This window comes from Zeugodacus cucurbitae, chromosome 4 (genome assembly GCF_028554725.1).
Source record: "Zeugodacus cucurbitae isolate PBARC_wt_2022May chromosome 4, idZeuCucr1.2, whole genome shotgun sequence".
In the NCBI taxonomy this organism is placed as follows: domain Eukaryota; kingdom Metazoa; phylum Arthropoda; class Insecta; order Diptera; family Tephritidae; genus Zeugodacus; species Zeugodacus cucurbitae.
In genome coordinates, this window is record NC_071669.1 from 15,558,114 (window position 1) to 15,578,544 (window position 20,431).

Here is a 20,431-nt window from a genome sequence, read left to right on the forward strand (position 1 = left end):
AATCTAAGTTAAATAACAATAAAAATATTTATGTAAAAACAAAATGTTGTGTCTTGGTATCTGCAGCTACCGAACCGAAAGTAACTAGTTTATAATAAAAATCCATTAGTTCTTCGAGTTTTTCACCAGAATTGGTAATAATGACATCACATATAACATAGAATCCTAATGGAAAATTCTAATGGCTTTCGAAATATTCGATTTGTATTAACACTCAGCTTTGACGGTCTTATACATCATATGTGATACCATTGGCTATTGTATTATATCTTTCGACATGAGGAGAAAACAAATTAGAGAAAACGGCATTTTATATCTAATAGCTAACCACTTCTATCAGCACCAGTTTTGAACATCATATCTTCTGTCATAGAAGCGGCTACATAAGACTTAAAGCATCTGGTCCATTATCTGAAAGAATTATTACCAAAAAATTTAAAAATGTATATATATTTTTCATTTTAAATTCATAAATAACTTTATTTCGTATAATTTATTGTAGTACAATGGACTTGACTTAGATTAAACAATTAACGCTAAATTATTTCGTAAAAGAGTAAAATGTAAATTATGGTAGTTTTTACTATCGTTACTAGGTACATTAGTGTAGACTTATGTATTTTTAAAAATATTGAATTGAAAATGGAATTCAGTACAACAGACACACAGGAAGGTTAAATGAATGAGGATAAAAATAAAGGAAGAAAATGGTGCCTAAATATACATCGTAGCAGCACAATTACCATTAGGAAACCAAAAATGAGAGAAATCTATAAATTTTATAAAAATTAAATTGACGAAATATAATTTTTATTTTCGAAAATCGCAATAGCTATTGTTAAAAAATTGCAGCAAATAACTGAAAATTGTGTGAAGATATAATATAATATTATATACGACAACTCTCTCTGCATAACTTATGATTCTACACCCCCCACAAACCACTCAGGACTATCACTTCAATGAGGATGTACCTACGTATGTATGCATCGTATGTTGCACAAAAAAAGTATTGTTTTAAGTGAATACAAGCATTTACTTTGCAACACTGCTCACCTGGCTCCTTTTTGCCCTGCTCAAACGTGTATACACATTTGTTTAATTTATTCGCCATAATTATTTACATACCACTTTTGAGGACTACACATGTTGAAAGAGGAATATGTATGTAAACTCACGTATATATAGTGGAGAGTTCAGTGTCAGCAGCAGTCGGAACGAAGTGCAAGTGTACTCCATTAAAACTGCCACAATGAGCTAACTTCTGCCGCCATACACCTCAATCACAGCTCTACATAGTTGAAGAGCATAAGGTGTGGGTGCATGTAAAATTGTTATGCTGACCATAGCTTGCAGCAAGCAGTTACCCAGTAGGAAAAACATGAGGTGTGATTAACGCATTCGAATGTGAAATAGTCAGAATAAGATATGTCATTAAAATATGACAATATGAATACCGATTTATAATATTACCGTCAACTTGGTAGATCATAAAATATCATTAAAGTTATCAAATTGATATTGGATATGGATCGATTAGCTCCATAAAGTAAACTGCAATATAATGACCAGCCAAAGACGATACCATTTCTATTAAGATGGAGCAACACTAAACAGCAACTAACCACAAGCGGTCAAAAATCCTATAAATAGAAAATCGTATATTCAATGAAGGGTGTACATGGGAGACATAAATGAAAATAATTAATTTTAACTCATGAATAAGATGTCGCAATTCTCCTCAGGCCTTCTCCAGCATAGTTATAAAATTTGTTTTGCTGATTTCGCAGATGTATTGCAACTTATAATCAAGAGTTTAGCCAAATAACGCAGAACGTTTCAACTAAATATGTTGTAAGTTACTCATAAAAAACCCGTCGGGGTTCTTACTTAAACTCTTGCTCTTGTAATGTGTATATATATTCAGCCTACGGAACTAGAGAAGATACCAAATTAAAACCAGTTTTTTGCTCTTCACACACCGATCAGCTGTTACACTTTTTTTTTTTTTTGCTTTTCATAAGAAGTTGGTAAGTTTCATCAGCTGATTGATATTTTAGCAGCGACATCTACCGTTTAGCGTGAACAACAACTCGCTGACAAAGAACGTATATATAATTACAAATACGGCCTAAGTCGCAGGGTTGCATTTCATTTTCAAGTTGATTAAAATTCAATTAAGGGTTAATGTAGATTTTTATTTTGTATGATAAATCGATCTTAATCAGCGTTTTAATCGAGCAGAGGCCGGTTAATTGATCAATTAGCTCCTGTGTGAAAATGCTATCAAAGTTGGTGGTTCGAGTGGTTCAAATTAAAGTGAGACTTGGAATATTACAATGATTTTAATTTGAAATAATAGGAATTAGTGCTGATACGTATTAGTATTGGCATTCCTTCCATCTGATAGACAGGCGATTCAACTCTGGTATCAGATTTATATTCGGTCAAAGTCTTTACCCCGAACTGTTCGAATTAAATGGTGTGTATTTCATAGATTCGATTTTATAGACATTTTTTTGGTGTCGATATCAATTTCCTACAGGGTTTGAACTGAACTTTAAATGTAAACATATATAAATACACATACATATAAAAAAGTATATGAAGTTGTCGCTTGCTTTTCGTTCCATTTCGTTCTATCAACGCTACAACGCTTTGTTGATTGCTGCAATTCTTCCACTGATATAAGTAAATATGTATGGTTGTGTGCGTACAACACGCTTGTCATGACAATTGCGTTGGCATGAAAATTAAAAACTTTGGCAAACATGCAAAACAAATGCGCTCAATGTGAAAAAAGATAATAAAAAGTAGAAAGGATAAGTAAAATAAAGTAAAGAACACAAAAAAAAATGAAAAAGAGAACACTAGAGAGTTGTGTCTGTCACACATGATGCTGCAATGAATGAGTGAAGTAATTTGTGTGTTTGTGATGTACCGTTATGCGCTGACTTTCGTATGGTAGTAAGTAATGCAAAGAAATATATATAAATATATGTACAATGTACTAGTTAAGGTATTTTGTGTCATGACCGAGGTTTATGGTGGCACGCCCGTCACACCAAAGCGCAGTCAACGATGACGACGACATCCCAACGGTGCGAGTACTAAATAGAACTCTGTGCGCTGTTGTTTTGACATTACTTTGGTTACTGCTTTGCCACTGGAGGTGCGCACGCTTAACGCGGCTGTGGTGGCGGCAATGGTCCAACGCCTGGACATGGCATCCGCTTGGCCAGGTGCCGGCACAGTGGCACATCGCGCACGGCATCGCCAATGAAGAGTGAGAGCAGGTACCATTGTTTCATGCCGGTTGATTGAACTCGGTAGTTTCTGCAAAGAGAGTGAGGGAGAGAAGAGCGAAAACAAAGAGTATTAAAAATATTATATTTATATAGATATACTGTAGCGAATAAGCATAAAAGCAAATAAATGTTGAAACAAAAGGAAATTAAGCAGCGCACAAACGCAATAAAGTGGGTAAATATATTTAAATAGAGTAAAAAAAGACAGAAAAAAATATTTACATACAAAAACACAAAAGCTCTCTATTTAAATGGTAAACATTCTCTCAACAAACAAAACGTTGCTGGCAATGAAAATGTACAGCGCGCTTTTTGAAAGCACGGAAAAAAATTATGTTGGAGATTAAAAAATAATAACTTCTGAGTAGCAGCTAAGGCCATAATAATAAAACAGTAGCAAAAACACAAAAACTCGCGTAGCATGGCATAGTTACACAAGTGACTGACGTCTATGGATACAGTTTTTGTTGTTAAAGGATAAAAAGGCGCAAAAAAATGGCTCATGACTCATAAATTGCCGCAGCACAATTCAAAGGGAGTAGCTTACGCTGACTAAAGGCATAAATGTAAAGCTGCTGGAGTGCCTTTGGCGTTTTAGCTACTTATGAGCATATTAAAATATAAAGCAGATATATTTATGAAATGTATGAAAAAGTAGCGTTTTGGGACAGACAACTGCCACAAAGAAAATATCATATTGGCTTAAATTTTTATTTTTGCCTTAATTACATTAAATTTTATATATCATTCCATATTTAAGTGAATGTGATTATAATCAAGCAGCTTATGAGAACAGGAGGTCAGATAAATACTTAGCTTACGAATGAAAATAATCAATAAAAAATTAGGATTTATTTCTCAATAAAATCTCCTTTAAGTCGTTAGAGAATTTAGCATTTAACCCATTCCAAATATATGGTTTCTGGAGTTCGTCAAAGTAGATTTCCGTGGCTGTGACAACCTACGCATTCGATAAATATTTCTCGGGAAATAACCTTCTCAAATTAAGAAAATAAAATAAGTCGCATGGGGTTAGACAATACGGTGCATGGAACAGCAGTCCGTAGCCTAATTCTACCAGTTTGGTCATGGCACCAGCAAAGGCACGAGCCACTGCTTTGTTAGAATGAAATAGTTTTTTTTCTTTGCTAGAAAGTTTTTCTGTAATATTTCGTTTAAGGTGTTACATGAATGAATTTGAAATTATTATTAATAATACAATATCTCAGGAATATTATTCTAAATAAAGTCGATCCGAATAATAGTTTCGGAGATACAGACTTTGGAAGATGTGCGCTCCAAGTCAGGTATTATTGTTACTCAAAAAATTAAACGCATTTTTCTCGGAACCGTGTTTTCAAAGTCGGTTGCCAAATGTTCTCGAAAACTACTCAACCGATCTTGATGAAATTTTGCACATGTGTACGAGATACAATTTACTCGAGTTTGGACGAAAGATTTTTTTCAAACTATTTTTTAAAACTATTTAAAAAAATTAACAAAATGTCAAGCAAATTTGACCAACATTTTTATTTTTTTGCAAAAATGTCTGCCATCATTCCAATTTTTACTTTTTTGTCTTTCCTTCGTTCAAGCACGAGTTTATGACCTTAACTAAAACTTTTAATTTTATTTTTTCATTTAGATGATCCTGTCAGGAGTTATGCTAAAAACGCGGATGCAAATTTTTTCCGAGGAGTCACCGGAAATGAAAATTTCAAAAATTATTCTTTAAATATATATCTATAAGACAGAAAAAAGTTTGAATTAAATAAATATTTTTTACATAGAAAAAAATATTGAAAAATGGTCTTTTTTACCAGACAAAACCCATGTAACCCCTTAATTGGTCCAGAAAATTTGAACTTGTCACTGTTTTGCCCTTCCACACGTAGACGAGAAAGAGAGAGAAAGGTTACTTTTATATACGGTGGCCATATTTCCAGCTCATAGGACCTTTTCGCCTTCATCGGAGCTGGATCGATTGTTCGTTGGTATATCGCCTTTACGAAAAGATCCCCTTGAAACACTGCTTTGAAATCGTTTCCGGCATGAGGAAATAACTACTGCATCAGCTCAAAAATCGATGGATTGATTGCGACCAAATTGAAATTAGTTAAGCTAATATTTGGCAGTCGAAAAAAGTTTCTTCGTATACACTATTCAGAGCCCTCTGACTCCTCTGTCCGATTTCATATAAAACAACAAGACAACAAATCCACTTGATAAACCAAAACATTATATCAATTATATTTCATTTAATTAATTTTCGAATGTCCTAACCCACCTGGCAAAAATTTAACCTTTATTATATCTATATATATCCGTCTAAACCAATGAAAGTGAGCAAATATATTACTAGCACTATGACACGATATGTATTAATATGAATAAAAATCTTCGAATTTCATTATGGACTCGAATTATGCTATTGCTATGACGCCTAAATGTAGACTTCTAATTTAAAGAAATCTATTTGAATCTATATTTTGCATTAAAAATCCTGGTAACTTTTATAAAAAGTAATATTATTATTGGCCCTCAGTAAAGCTTAGCACTCATTAGTTGTAGGGGTTCTTACTGGCCATTGTCCCATTGGGAGTTTAAAATCTCTGCTGATTTGTAGTAGGTTCAGTGCGCTTTGTCGACACCTAATTGCTAATATAGGGGGCCTCCAGGCTTCACAAAGGCTCTCTTTTAAATCTACATATGTTTCCCTTTGGGAAAAAGCCTTACAACCTAATCTAACAACCTAGTATTAATAATTAATATTAATCAATTCCTCATAGTTATAGAAACAATTTCAAGATGGTTAGATAAGTGCGACGAGAAACGTAACTCTATATACACTACAATTGTATACTTATCTTTAACTGTACATCCTAAAGCATATATAAACTGAAGTATTAAATGTATGTAATAACAACAAGATACATATGTTCGGTGTGAGAAGATATTGACGGCAAAATTATTTTCATTAATTTTCAAGTTAAGTTGGATAGCTTAAATAGTGCAAAGCTTATGGGTTAATTTATTTTAGACAATTTTTCAAATATGTAAATCAAGATTCTATGAGTTTTACTCTCACACTTAACTCTCAAACATATTCTGTCTAAACTATAACAGCGTAAAATCTCTCAGTAATTACTTAACGGCATCAGGCTAGTTATTGTTTAAATTGTATTCAGCTCATTTATTTTATAAGAACTATTGGGTAAACTGCAACTAAGAGTCATAATTATTTTAAATAGTTTTCTTCTTCAAAACAAGATTCAATTTACTTGTGAACTCAAAACTATTCTACTACCACTGATTCACTTTATAAAAGGTCAAAGGGGTTACAATGGAACACAATTTATTTACACACAAAATGACCACAAAGTGAACTAAGAGTTGGAAAAAATTACCAAAAAACTCAAAAGAAGCTGCTGAACAGCAATGTAATAGCGCCAGTGCGCCACCAAAGTGTGCACAACTGTCGTAAATTTGCGTAAAAGTAGCAAGTGGACACTGATATACAAACAAACTCGCATGAAGCCAGCGATGCATATCTATTTTTAATTTCATACAATGACATTGGCAATGCAGCAGCCAAGTGTGCGACTGGTGCTTTAATTTCGCTGGTCAAATGGAATTTATTTGCGCAAACTGCAAACTTTCGCAGCAGCAAGAGATTTGCGTGAGTATTACTCTTTTTATTTTGAGTATTCCTCTTTTATATTTGTTAGTGTGACTTTGTGAATAGTGGCAATACAAGACAAATTGCAAAAGTTGCAACGAAGTTCGAGCGCATACAATTTGTTATGTGGTCAAAGTGCTTGACAAATTTATGCACAGCGACAGGAAGTGTTTAACAGCAATGCTATTGTGTGTTTTTGCGAAAAAAAAGAAATAAAAAAGAAATTTTTTAATACAAAATAATTTCTTTTATAATTTTTCTTTTGGATTTTTTCAATTTTTTTTTTCAAATTTATTTTTCTCAGTTGTCCAATTTACACCCCTCTTTATCCTATCTAGTGCATGACTAAGAGAAATTCACTATTGTTCCGTTATTGTTTGGTTATTTTATTATATCATTCGTTTGTTTATCGACTGGGAAAATCTCGACGGAAAACTTACTAATTTATTCCGTATACGCACACTCAAAGCAATCCTTAAATACACACACACCCTAAAACCCGAACGCATTCACGCACTACACCACCGTCGAACGTGTTGACAAAGGTCAGTGGCGTTTTGCGCTATTATTGTCCACAATCGTTGCATACTTTTAGGGTAACACAATGTGTACAATACGCAATGGTGTTTACTTGAAAGCAGTTCAGCGCAGCGCAACGGCGTCATGGCGTATGAGTGACGCACATTTCGTAAACATTACGTCTGCGAGATTTTATGAGCGCGCTGGCGTCATTAGTGCAACAGACAGCAGTTGAGAAACAAAAATAAGAAAGTGAACGGAAATTTTCGTTTGAAAAAAAAAATACTAATAAAATTAAAACAATAACAAAACATGCTAATAAAAAAAAAACAAGCACCTTCGTTGGAAGTTTTCATCGCTTAATTTCTGTAGTTTGTACGCTCAATATTTTTTGTGATTTGTTCTTTTATTTTTATTTTTATTTTTTTTGCAATTTTTTTTGTACCTTTTTTCTTTTCTTTTTGCACAGCAACAACTTGCAACATTATGAAAAGTCATTTAGCTTTTCTTCGCCAGCTTTATTTGCGCATTTTCAATGACTTGAACTTGCCATTTTTAGCATTATTTGCGCTCTTTCACTTGCAAATGAATTGAATGTGTTGTAATGAATAACAGTAAAAGTTGATTTTAGCAGTGCAAAGTACTTTTACCAAAGTCAATTACCGGAAAGTTGAGATTGCGTGCAGTCTAAGGGTTGCCAAGTGTACAAAAAACTGAAGTTTGGAAGGCATTTAATTAAATTAAGTTTTTTCTCATATAAAGATTATAACTGTAACGACAAGGTTAAAGGTTAATTTCAGTTCAGGACATAGATTGGAAGTATCGCCTTCGAGTCTCAGCAGCTAAGAGAATAATTCCGAAGTAATTTTAGCTTGCAACTTATCACGAAAAATATAATGGAGTATAAGATGAAACAGAAGCTATCATTAACCATATAATTCCTCCTTTATCAATGTAGGCTTCGCACGGAATGAATCTTTTATCAAAGTCGACAGGGCAAAGATGGCATCAGATGCAAACTTATATCTATCTTTTAATGTAGGTGAAGAGAAAAGTTGTCAGAAGCCTCTTAGTACTATTTTTTAAGACGGGGCTTAGAAGATATTCTATCTGGTTTTTATCAATTTAGACGAGTTACCAGAATTCTTTTTATGACTTTTTTTACATGGAGCTTTGTAATGATCCTTTCTTAAGGGCTTCATCCCATATGATATATATTTTTTTCTTTTAATCATGAATTGCTTTCTTGACATGTCTAGAATACGGTAGTAAAGTGATTTTTATACAGAAATTAGAAGAAGGAGCTGTCCGAAGCGTTCAGTTGGCAGTTGGAAACTTGGAAAGCGATTTCTCAAAACTGTGTGTTTTCAAACTTTCCTCCACCGCATCTCAAACACAGCGTGACCGAATGACTTGATAATTATTAATCAAAAATTTCGGAAACTTCGATTTTTTATAGCAATTTTTCCGTTTCCAATAAGCCAATCAGCCGGAATCGTGGAGGAAGTGCGACCCCATTTTTTCGAGGAAGGGGTGTTCAGAACGCTGTAACTCATGTTCTACACAATATTTTGAGCTTAAAATTTATATTTATACTGTCGAAATAAACTTAAAATTTTATCTATTTACTGGCTGGATATAAAAATTCTAAATCACATTCTAATCACTAAAAAAACAGACCACATGAGATGACCCCCTTAAATGCATCCTGGACTACGTTGGCCAAATTTGGACTGCGCTGGCTGTCTCGCTGATCGAGTTGACATATAATTGGGTATTCGACGAAGGGAACTTAGGGATCGAGGGGTTGATAATAGTAGGGCTTACAGAAAAAATATTGAGTATTAGAAAGCTTATTAAGCTCAATTTAGAGCTCAATATTCCATTCCTCTTAATAGACGTAAATTTTGCATATAATCGATAAGAAGTCTGGGAGAGCATGATAACAAAACAATTCTGAACCCAAGTGACGTACATTAAAACACCAAAGGTACCTTTAGAATGACCTTAATTGAAATTAATATTAAATTTCAAGTATTCATGATAAGTTAAGCATCTTTTTGGACATATTATCAGCTACTATCAAATACTATAGGTCTCAAACCAAATGAAAAATGTATTTATTTTCCAATACTGCGGCAACACTGCACAAAATCTATTGAACTCCACTAATTTTTCTCAATTCAAGTACTTTTGCTACTGCAGCAGCCACTTCAATTTGGCGCATGAGTATTCCAACCATTTAGAGTTCAATCAAGTTTGCGCAAATTGAAATAACCGATTTCGGTTAGTGACGCAATGACATGCACTTTGCCAATTTATAACATTTTTCATTTGCGTCTTATTCTTATTCCAGCAATGAGCGCATCAGTTTTTTCTCTTCCTGCTCGCACTCGCGCTCACTGCTAAACTAGGAAGGCATGTGCTGTTCTTGGTATTGTTGCCGGCGTCATCGTCAGCATGCTGGGTAAAGGTAACAAAAACGATTACGTTTTTGCGAACAAGACATTAAATTATGCACAGATGAGTTAGCAATTCGCAAATAAAAACTTGATTTCGTGTCTGATTGGATTGGAAGACATGCATTCGACTCAGATGGCGCTGCACTAACAGAGTCATTTAGACGAAATGACAAGTGCAGAAAACTTAATTTTGGCAAAGCAAGGCAGAGTTGGTGTGGCAAGATGGTTAAGAAGTGAAGGAAAATACTTAGGGAGAATGCTTAAAGAGAAGTACGAGTAGAATGGTAGCGGATTTCAGGAAAGAACTTAATTAATGTAATAAAAATTATATGTAAAGGAAAAACTAAGACGGATAATAGCTGGAATATAAAGGATTCGATTAATAAAGCCTAAAAAAGACATACACATAGTGATGACGTAATTTAGGTTTTTATCTAACTGAGGGATTCAAATTCAGACTTTTTTGTTCTCGAATAAAATCCTTATGAATTCCCTCTACCAAAAATTTGCTTAAGAAAAGACAGGTCGAGTGATTCTGTAGACCAGTAAGACTCCTCCCCAATCTACAGTGATGGAGCTAAGTGAACTGTCATAATAGAAGATAGGATATTCTTTAAAATACTAAATGTCATCCTATCGTCTCATCTTCATAACACTGACAGAGCCTTTCAAGCGGAATAGGCTGCATTAGAGGGCTTTTGGTAACTAAAGGGCCAACTAGTCGTCCATATCTTCTAATGAGACGTCAAAAAACTTTTATAAAAAGAAAAGATGAAGTCCGTTCCATAAAGGCTGCCACCTCAGCAGCGTTCCTCAAAAATCAATGAACCTTAATTTTAATCACAACATTCATTCAATCCAATACCTACATATTTACTCACTCAATCATTTACTTGTAACATACCTCAATATTTCATTCCATGCTTGATGCTGTTGCACACCGAAACGACCTGGCCGTGAAGCATGTAGCCGGCAAGGTTCCTCCAATATGCAAGCGCGTGGACCGAACTCACGTAAGATCTCTTTTTGCGCCAATTCAGCATCGTAAGCGGCTGATGTAGCGGCCTCACGTTTGCTGCGCGTACGATAGGTATCTGGAGAGAAGACAAGAAGAAAAAGAGAGATGAAAATTATTAATGTAAATAATAGAAGAAGTAGTTGAAGTATAATTGATGAATATAAAAGAAATAATCATAGTAGTGCCAATAGCCTTGTGAAGTGATATTTATTTTTGTCTTTGCTTGGAACAAATTTTAGTCATGGAAATTCCGCAAATAAAATTTTTATAAACACTTGCTAAGTTATATGGGGTTTTCTATATAAACTTCAAAAGTATAAGAGTAAGCAATAGGGAAGCCCAACCAAAAATCGTAAATATCAACCTCAACAAACAGACAACCAAAGCTTCAACTGAAAGCTCCTCAAATGCCATCACTAATTTAAAAAGAAAACTATAAAAAATACCGAATTTGATATTCAACCAGTTGATTGGCCCGTAACAGTGTCAACAAACACGCTTGCACTGGAATTCAGCCTAAACTTGTAAAACCAGCGCAAACTGCGTCGGCGCCAGCGCGCATACCAAATCACTATACACAACGCCCGCAAACTGCTTAATCGAACTACTTGGAGCTCAGTTAGTTAGTAAACTCACTCACTTGCTGACTGACTTAAGTAACTATTTGGCCAGTCATGCACTGCAGAGCACTTGCTACCTTGACCTCATTTGGAATTACTAACAAAATTTTACTTCACAACACAGGCAATGTGCGCATGCGCAATGCCGCCTACAACAACTACAAAGCGACAGCAGCAGTTCATAAGTGAGCAATTACGTACAAGTATTTATTTGTAATTACACAAACAAGTGCAGACGACATGTTGTTCGTCATGTCTTCATTTTGGTGACATTATGCCATTTGGAGGTTTGGTTGTTTGTATGTATGAGTGATAATTGCTTAATTTTGAAGCACAAAATTGTGAATTTTTTTTAATACATATATTTTTTTATAACTATGATTGTGATTTACTTCAAAATAATCAAATAATTAGTTTTAAAATAATCAAAGTTTTCTTGAAAAATAAACGAATCCACCACAAACTAGCGTAAAAGCCCAATATAATGGTCTACAACTTTGCTTCCGCCGTTTTTTTTTTTTATAAATTTAAGGCTTTTTTCACTTAGGACAGTCTCACCGTACGTATCCGAAAGCATTCGATGAGCCTCAGCTGCACTTTTCGTGGAATTAAAAAAGAAAAGCAAAATTTCCCGCAAATGTCGAAAATTCGGCTCAAAAAGTGACATTTTCAGTTGAGAATAAGTTTGGGATGCAAACAGAACTCTGCCAATATTTTGTTGGGTTTATGTTGACACAAATGTCCAAGATCGATATAAAAAAAAATCGATTTAACCGACCAGTGCTTGACCCTAGAGATATCTATTGGAAAACGGCGGAAGCAAAGTTGTAGACCTATAAATACAGCCATAAAATATTCAGAAAATTCCCAGTTCAAATTTGATTTCTATAAAGAAAGGTAACTGACTTCTTACCAACTTCAATGAGTTTATAAAAGCCTAAACTATAGTTTATAAAAGTCTAAACTGACTCTAAGTTGAAGATACAAGGAAGGTTTGATAATTTCAAATTTCAAAAAAATGTTTTAAGGAAAAATCTAACCCTCAATTCAAAGAAATAAAATTACCAGTCTGTCAGAGGAAATGAAAATTAAAGTTTTGTATCGAACTAATGGGAGTAACCATCACAAACGCTTGTCAAGGAACATATGTACATACAAGTGGAGAATACAAACTTTATATTGGATTTCAAATCACGAACGATTTTGTCTCTAACTTCGAAAATTTGACCAAAAGCAACTGACACCATGACACTTATAGCCTTGAGAGAATATACATATATAATATATAGAGCCTATTAGTCCAAGCAATCAACAGCTCACAGCTTTGACCTGAGTTCCAACAGAATTCTGTTGCATCGCTGACATTGTATTGGGTTACCAATTTCTTTACAAACAAGAGTTATAGCTTTGACAGACGACAACGTTAATCCCCATTAAGTCCGCACTTAATCAGATCCAAATTTGTATGTGACAGATGGCTGCAAAGCGAATTTGCAACTCTCCTAAACAGCTGATTGGCAATAATTGAAGCCACGAGTTACGGCTTGTTTAATTCCTCTATCTAAGGAAACTGGAGATCGGCTCCATGAATATGGTTGTTTAGGTCATTTTTATTATCCTATTATTATTATTATTACAAATTAGATTTCCCGGATATTGATATGGAATTAAGCTATAGCATTTGTTTCAGACAAACTTTATAATTATCCCAAGGTAATGCTATCCAAATTTAGGGTTAAATTACATTTTTAGTGAGTTAACATTTACTTTCAGAGTAAAAGCTTTTCTTACCTCTTCTCATTCAAGATATTAATTCCGAATTATTATATATACGAAAAGTTTAATATATCCACTTAAAAATTTTATCTGAAAATTTTTAAAAGTTTCATTATTGACTCAGCTCAAAATCTTACAAAATTGTAAAGCAAACAAAATATGTTTTAAATATGAAAGTTATGCACCAACCATTGTATTTAGTCTTTATGGGAAAGTATCTCAGAATCTCAGCTACTCTATTTTTTTCTGCAGGTAAATGAAGTTTGTTTCTCTGGAAACCAATTAACAGAGGAGTTTGTGGTTCACTTATTGTATTTATAGCTTCCACAGCTAATTTAACTATTTAACTTAAAATGGAGGATGGAGTCATATGTAAAAGTTGACGTAAGAAAGGAAGGCCAGGAACGATTATTTTACATGTGGCTCAAGCCACCCATTGGGGGCAAGTTAAAATGAGAAGGCGAAACCCGTCTAGGGTTTGGCACCCACCACATAAAATAAATAAAAAGATTTATGGACTCTTAAACATTGGCAACGGCGAATACCGTTATTCGACGACATAGAAATAGTTCAGCGAATAAAGAGACAGCGGCTACGCTGGCTAGGTTATGTTGTTCGAATGGACGAAAGTGTTCGATGCAGTACCGGCTGGTGGAAGCCGAGGAAGAGGGACACCTCCACTCCGAAGGAAGGATCATGTGGAGAAGCATCTGGCTTCGTTTGGTATAACCTATTGGCGCCAAACTGCCAAAAGGAGGGATGCGTGGCGCGCTGCTATGGACTCGGCTAAGCGGTGTCTACGCCAGTCAAGAAGAAGAACTAAAAATTTCACAGGCGATGAATTTTCATAATTTAAATGCAATTAAGCTAAGAGTACATTAAAAATAATATTGAATTTAGCGCAATTTCTGTCATGGGTTTTAGTCCCTATTTCCTATGTAGAATATATCCCTCAATCTTTATTTTTTTATAAAAAAAAAGTTTTAAATTTCGATCGAAATTCGATCAACGGCATGAAACTAATCTATCAATGTTCGTTTGTAATATTATTTATAGATTTTTAGATCGTATGTCTTTTCTGAGCTGTTTAATATTTTTTTGTGGGAAGTTTAAAATAATTCAACTGAAGCTAAATGCCTCATGATCTATTTATTTATTAACACCAACAAAACCAACTCTTAACTATTACTCCAAATAAATCACTTTCACATTAATCAAAAATCACAACACAACCCAACAATTACTAACATAATATATTACACACCGCTTTGGCTCAGCTGCAATGCCACTTAAATGCAACTTGCATGCCTCACTTGCCGCACGACCATAACATTATGACATAATAACTACACAACAACAAGCAATAACGACTTACTTGGATTCAGCGAGTAGGCCAGCTTTTTAGCGAATTGCGATAAGCGTACGGACAGCACAATAACCGGAAAGCCCACCAACTGCACGGGCAGCTGGAAAAGTGGGTCAGGATTTTGTGCCACAGCATCATCCACGAATTCCAATAACAACACAAACAGCACATACAACGTGGGTATGAGCGAGAGTGAGATGATTTGGCTTAACTTCATTTTGCTGTTTTTTATTTGCTTTAATTATTTTATTATTCTTTTTTTTTTATTTATTTTATGGTAAGACACCAAAGCACTTCCGCAAGTGCAGCGAAAAAATTGTAATTAAAGCGAACCGCAAAGCGACACTGGGTTTATATACCGCGGACAACAACGCGCGGCGAAATGCGACAAGAGAAATATGCTTGACTTCCGCGTTTGACTTGTGTTGTTGTAAATTTACAACAGCGCTAGAAAATTCCAAAAAATGCAACAACAAATATATATTGTATTTTCAACTAATTTGCAATTAATGATAAAGCTTTGCGGAGCCAACACTTGAGACGCGTCTTGTCTTGTACTAGCCAACTGACTGACTGACTTTGGCGCGAGTAGGCTAAGCGCACACCGGCTGGCTACAATGCAAGCCAAAGCAGCTACCAAAAGTGGCACAAATCACAACGAAAGAGTTAAGCGAGAAACCCCAAAAATAAATTTTGAGTGAAGCTTTGTTGAAGACAAAGCAAACAATATGCCTGAAAAAATGCGGCGAAAAGTGGAGTGTGGAAAAAAAATTATTGTGTAAGCTGACAAAATGCTTACAACAACAATATGAGCAGCTATTTTGGTAAATAGTTGGTCGAAAAGCGCCAAAAAGTTGTTGTTGGGAGTCCAAAGCCAAAAGCTGGTGCAAGAAAACATGTTTGGCACGACAAACGTCAGAGCCTGATGTGACGCGATCAAAAATTTCCCAAAAAACCTATAAAAGTAAATACTAAAAAGCCTGAAGAACGCTTAGTAATGCAGCACGTCATGTCCACAGAGCTGTAAGGGAAGCCGGCTACCAAGTTTGCGGCCTAATTGAGCAATCTTTTTTGCAGACCAACAATTATTATGCATAACCAAAAATAAAAGTTTACAATTTTTGTTGTAAAAATTTGTTGTAAACGCGCTTTGGCACGCGTAGTCCAATGCAAAAGCAATAAACTGCAAAGAAGACTGAAGCGACGAAACAAGAGCAAAGCAACCTAGCAAACACACACATCGCGGAAGGCTTCAGCACTACTTGTGCGGCAAAGTCAAAGCAAAAACAATGTGGAAGAAGACAAAAATGAAATAAAAATTAAGAAGAGAAGACAAAAAAAAACTACAACAAAAATCAATATATAATAACAAAAACAACAACAACAAATAACACATCACATCCAGTGAACACCTTTGATTGAGCAGCTTAGTGAAGCCACACCGTCGAACAAAGAAGCGCCAACGCACTAAAGCTAGCCAGCTGTCTGTCTGCCTGTCTACTGTCCAATAAGTGAAAGTGTTTTTTTAGACGCTCGCGGCTCGCCTTCAAGCTATTTACACACGTCTTATTGCCGCATATTTGTTAGTAGGTTGCCTACAGTTCGTTTGCTTTGTTTTTATTTTTACTGCCGCGGCGCATGTATTATTATCACTAATATGCTTTGTGCTCATTTCTAACGCCCGGACCTACCTTAAGCTAATGCCGTCGCTGAGGGTTATTGATATTCAAATGCGTTGTAACGTGATTTGCGAATTTGTTAAAGGTGAAGCGCGAGCTTTGCCAAGATGTGGAGTTCAATAAAAGTGTTTGTATTTATATGTATCGGGTGTTCCATAAGCAATTTTCTCTCATCTCAGATGTTCCAAAATTGAGTATTGGTTTAAGATGAATTAATAAATTTTGCTGAGAGCCCATTGGTGGATCTGACTGCCGTCATCAGATAAATTGAACATAAATTCGAGAATTTTCCAGAAACCCATTAACTCGGGGTTGTGTATTCAATATAAACATACCAAGACAATTCATCTACTTCAAATATTGATATCAAACGAAACAAACAGCAACGATAGAAAATGTCATTGTTAGTCTTTATATACATCTTCTTCAAAGACACCAACAAAATGTTCACAATTCTCTTACCGGCTCAAATAACCAATTACCAGTAAGATCATAGCAAAATTGAAGAGTATCAGTTGGAGAAAAAAACAATGAGGCTGGAAAGCCTCAAAAATATTTCTTATACAAAAACTTGTAAATTTTTCTAGTTGGATACTCAATGCTCTCCGACAAGATTTAATAACCCTTGATTATAATTCTAAAGAGCAAAAGGGAATACCCGATAATGAGCTGAATCTGCACTATAGGCAGGTCAGTATAGACTCAAGAGCTGTACCTCTTCATAGAATTGTTCTTTCTGCGACATGGAGGTCGAAACACCTAAGCTCCTTCTTCTTCTGGTGTATTACTCTATAGGAGTAGTAGTAAGATATTAGGATTCGCCTTCGAGTTGGAAGCCAGAAAGTCCTAGCCCTAATAGCCTCTTCACACATCTAAATTAATTGATCAATCAAAGTTTTGATTGAGAAACCAGTATTTTGCATTTCACACTACCGGCTACTCGATAACCGATCAGCTGTTATATATTTTTGTTTTTTGCTTTTCATAAGAAGTTGGATAGTTTTATCAGCTGATTGCTATTTTTTAGCACCGACATCTACCGTCGTGTAGCGTGAACAACAACTCGCAAACAAAGAACGTATATATAATTACAAATACGGTCTTTGTCGCAGAGTTGCATTTCATTTTCAAGTTGATTAAAATTCAATTTGTAATAAATGTAGATTTCTATTTTGTATGGTAAATCGATCTTAATCAGCGTTTTAATCGAGCAGAGGTCGGTTAATTGATCAATATGATTCTGTGTGAAAAGGCTATAAGCATGATCTTGGAATTTTGTTCTATTAATCTCGTTGAACTCTCTTTACACTCTTACAAATAAATTTAACAAGATTACTTAATCGATAATTTGAAAATTATCAGAACGATCTAATAAATAAATCCACAATAATAAGACTTTTGTTTTTTGTTGACATTTAAGCTCTCATTTATATATAACTAACTGCACTCTTCAAGAAAGAAAAACTTATACAGCATAAGCCTAGTTAATACTTTTTTTTTCTTGTATCGAAAAAGCTCCACCAACTCACTGTCTCAATATGTCACCTGAAAGTGTCCACAATTTATGCTAATTATAATTTCATTACTTTTGCTTATTATTAATAATTACTTTCTAAAATTATATAATCCTATAGAAAATCAACAAACCATAAATAAATTCATAAATTTTGGAAATTCATAAGTACGTGACAAGGCGATCGCAAAATATTTTGTAAGTAAGTCTATCAAACAATCGATAAACACTTGAATTCACTTGTAATGCCTATTAATTAATATTTTATTTTTGGTGAGAGAAATCCAACACAAAAGTTCACACTATGCTATAAAAAGGTTTACGGAAGGCGTACAAAGAATATTTCATATGATTGTACGCCGTTGCGTATGAGGAATGCCAAAAAAAAAAATTGCATTTATTTTTATAGTGCAAAAGTGAAAATGTTTTCATTTTGTTTATATTATATAATTTAATTATTTTTAATATTTTTGCATAATTTTTTCCAAGCCAGGCACACTTCATACTTCATACGAACAAATTAACCCCCTTATACGGTACGAATATGCTGCCAAAGCGCAAACCCACCAGCTCAACTGACAGCTGTGAGTTATTTCGCTTTTTGTAGTTACTCACGATAATGCAAACTTTGAAATTCACACATACACACAAACACATAATATAAATAAACACTTGCTGGCTCCTATGCAAATTATAAAGTGTTATGACCACCATAACTCAATAAGGCAGAGTACTTAATATGTTAGTACCTGTATGTATAGTGATATAATCTAATAGCATTAAGCAATTGCTTTGTTGTGCTCGTATGTGTAAGCTTGCAATCGTTTAGCCTTTTTCGTGAGCAGACATTAAACTATGCTGTTCAGGAAGGTAAGTATCCGTACATTGAGTAATACAACCCAAAATGAAACAATAACAATTGCAATAAAAAATTTTGCAAAATCAAAACACAGGTGATAGGTGACAGGTTGTAGGGTTGCCAATGCTACTTAATATTAAAAAATACATTTTTTTTTCTTTTTTTTTTTCATTTTCGACGTATTTATTTTAGTGAGATATAAATATAAATATTCCCCAAGCTTAAATAAGGAGACTAAAAATTATACTTTTCTTACAATGTCGACCCCGAACTTGTTAACAACAAAATATTTATCTGAAATTACTTAATACAGTTCAGTTGGCAACCTTTGCAGAAAAAGCTATCTACAGGTTTTGTTATTTATTTAGCCATCTCTACATGGGTATGGGAAAGGTGGACAAAGATTCAGAGATAAGTATCTATTAGTATTTTTACAAAAACTGGATACCAGAATAGCCTTCCGGCTGGCGAATCACTACAGTGACTTCCAAGCAGAGCTCCGGATAGCCAAGTGGCTTTAAAATCACTAAAGTCTCATAGAATATCTTCAAAGATGGTGAAAAAATGCTTGGATTTATTAGTGACAATGACATCATATTTCACGAGATACCTGCAATAGGTCCCAGGACATAGTGATATTCCTGGAAACTGTGTAGCAGATGAACTAGCCAGATTAGGCACAACCCTACAGTTATGTGCTAATAAAGAGGGAATTTGTATACCTCTGGCAACGTACAGATATTTAATCGATAAACATGCTGTAGAGACAGCTGAATCAGAATGGAAACAATCAACGACTTGCTCAATAAGCAGACAAACGTGGCCTGAGTGGAATAAGAGCAGCACTTGTGGCTTATTGAAACTTAAGAGGAATGACACAAGAACCCTAGTAGGGGTCTTAACGGGTCACTGTCTGATTGGGAGACACGCCAGCCGACTGGGGATACCTTTCAATGAGTACTGCGGAAGCTGCCAAGAAGAAGAAGATACAATAATACACCTTCTTTGCGGGTGTAATACTCTGTATAGGAAAAGAATCGCAACTATTGGACTCGGTCTCCTCGATGATGTGGAAGTTGTACTACAAATACTTTAATAAATAAGTAAAATATAATTAATAGTTGGCAACTCTGTTTGGTAGCGATCAATGAATATGTACACCAACCGTTTGGGCTCCTCTTTATTATGCGTAAACCGGCATTGTTGCTTATGCTGCACTCCATTCTCCATTATTATGTTAATTTCAGAGTCTCAAACACTCTCTCACTCAATCTCTCACTGGCTCTCGTTCTCTAACTCTCTCTCATTTGACCTGTTAACAGTATTTCATGCATAAAATTCAAATAGTGTATGTTAATCCGACACACTTTTCTATGAATTTTACCGTCATGATCACCTTTGGTGGCGCGTAGTTCAGCGTTACAATCACTTAATAGATCTGTGTTTTATACACTCGTATGTATACCTCATAAGCGATTGTATTCACTATTTGTTTGTAGCATTTCAAAAAGTAAATACGCATTTAAGCATTTTTGGCGCAATTTTGCAATAACATTTTATGACTCCTCGTTTTTGGAATGACAATTTAGTTTGCCAAAACAAAATATACAAAAGGTGAGGACCACCCACAGA

General features: G+C 34.7%; 1 protein-coding gene across 1 annotated transcript; it reads right to left on the reverse strand.

Moving 5' to 3' along the window:
* Positions 1-1,986: 1,986 nt before the first annotated feature.
* Positions 1,987-15,338, reverse strand: Slc9a3r1_3 (Na(+)/H(+) exchange regulatory cofactor NHE-RF1). Its single transcript, XM_011189298.3, has 3 exons — positions 14,758-15,338; positions 10,873-11,062; positions 1,987-3,336 (listed from the first exon to the last, which is right to left on the reverse strand). Exons 1-3 carry the CDS (start codon positions 14,963-14,965, stop codon positions 3,183-3,185), a joined length of 552 nt encoding a protein of 183 aa, XP_011187600.2. The 5' UTR covers positions 14,966-15,338; the 3' UTR covers positions 1,987-3,182.
* Between the last annotated feature and the right edge of the window lie 5,093 nt (positions 15,339-20,431).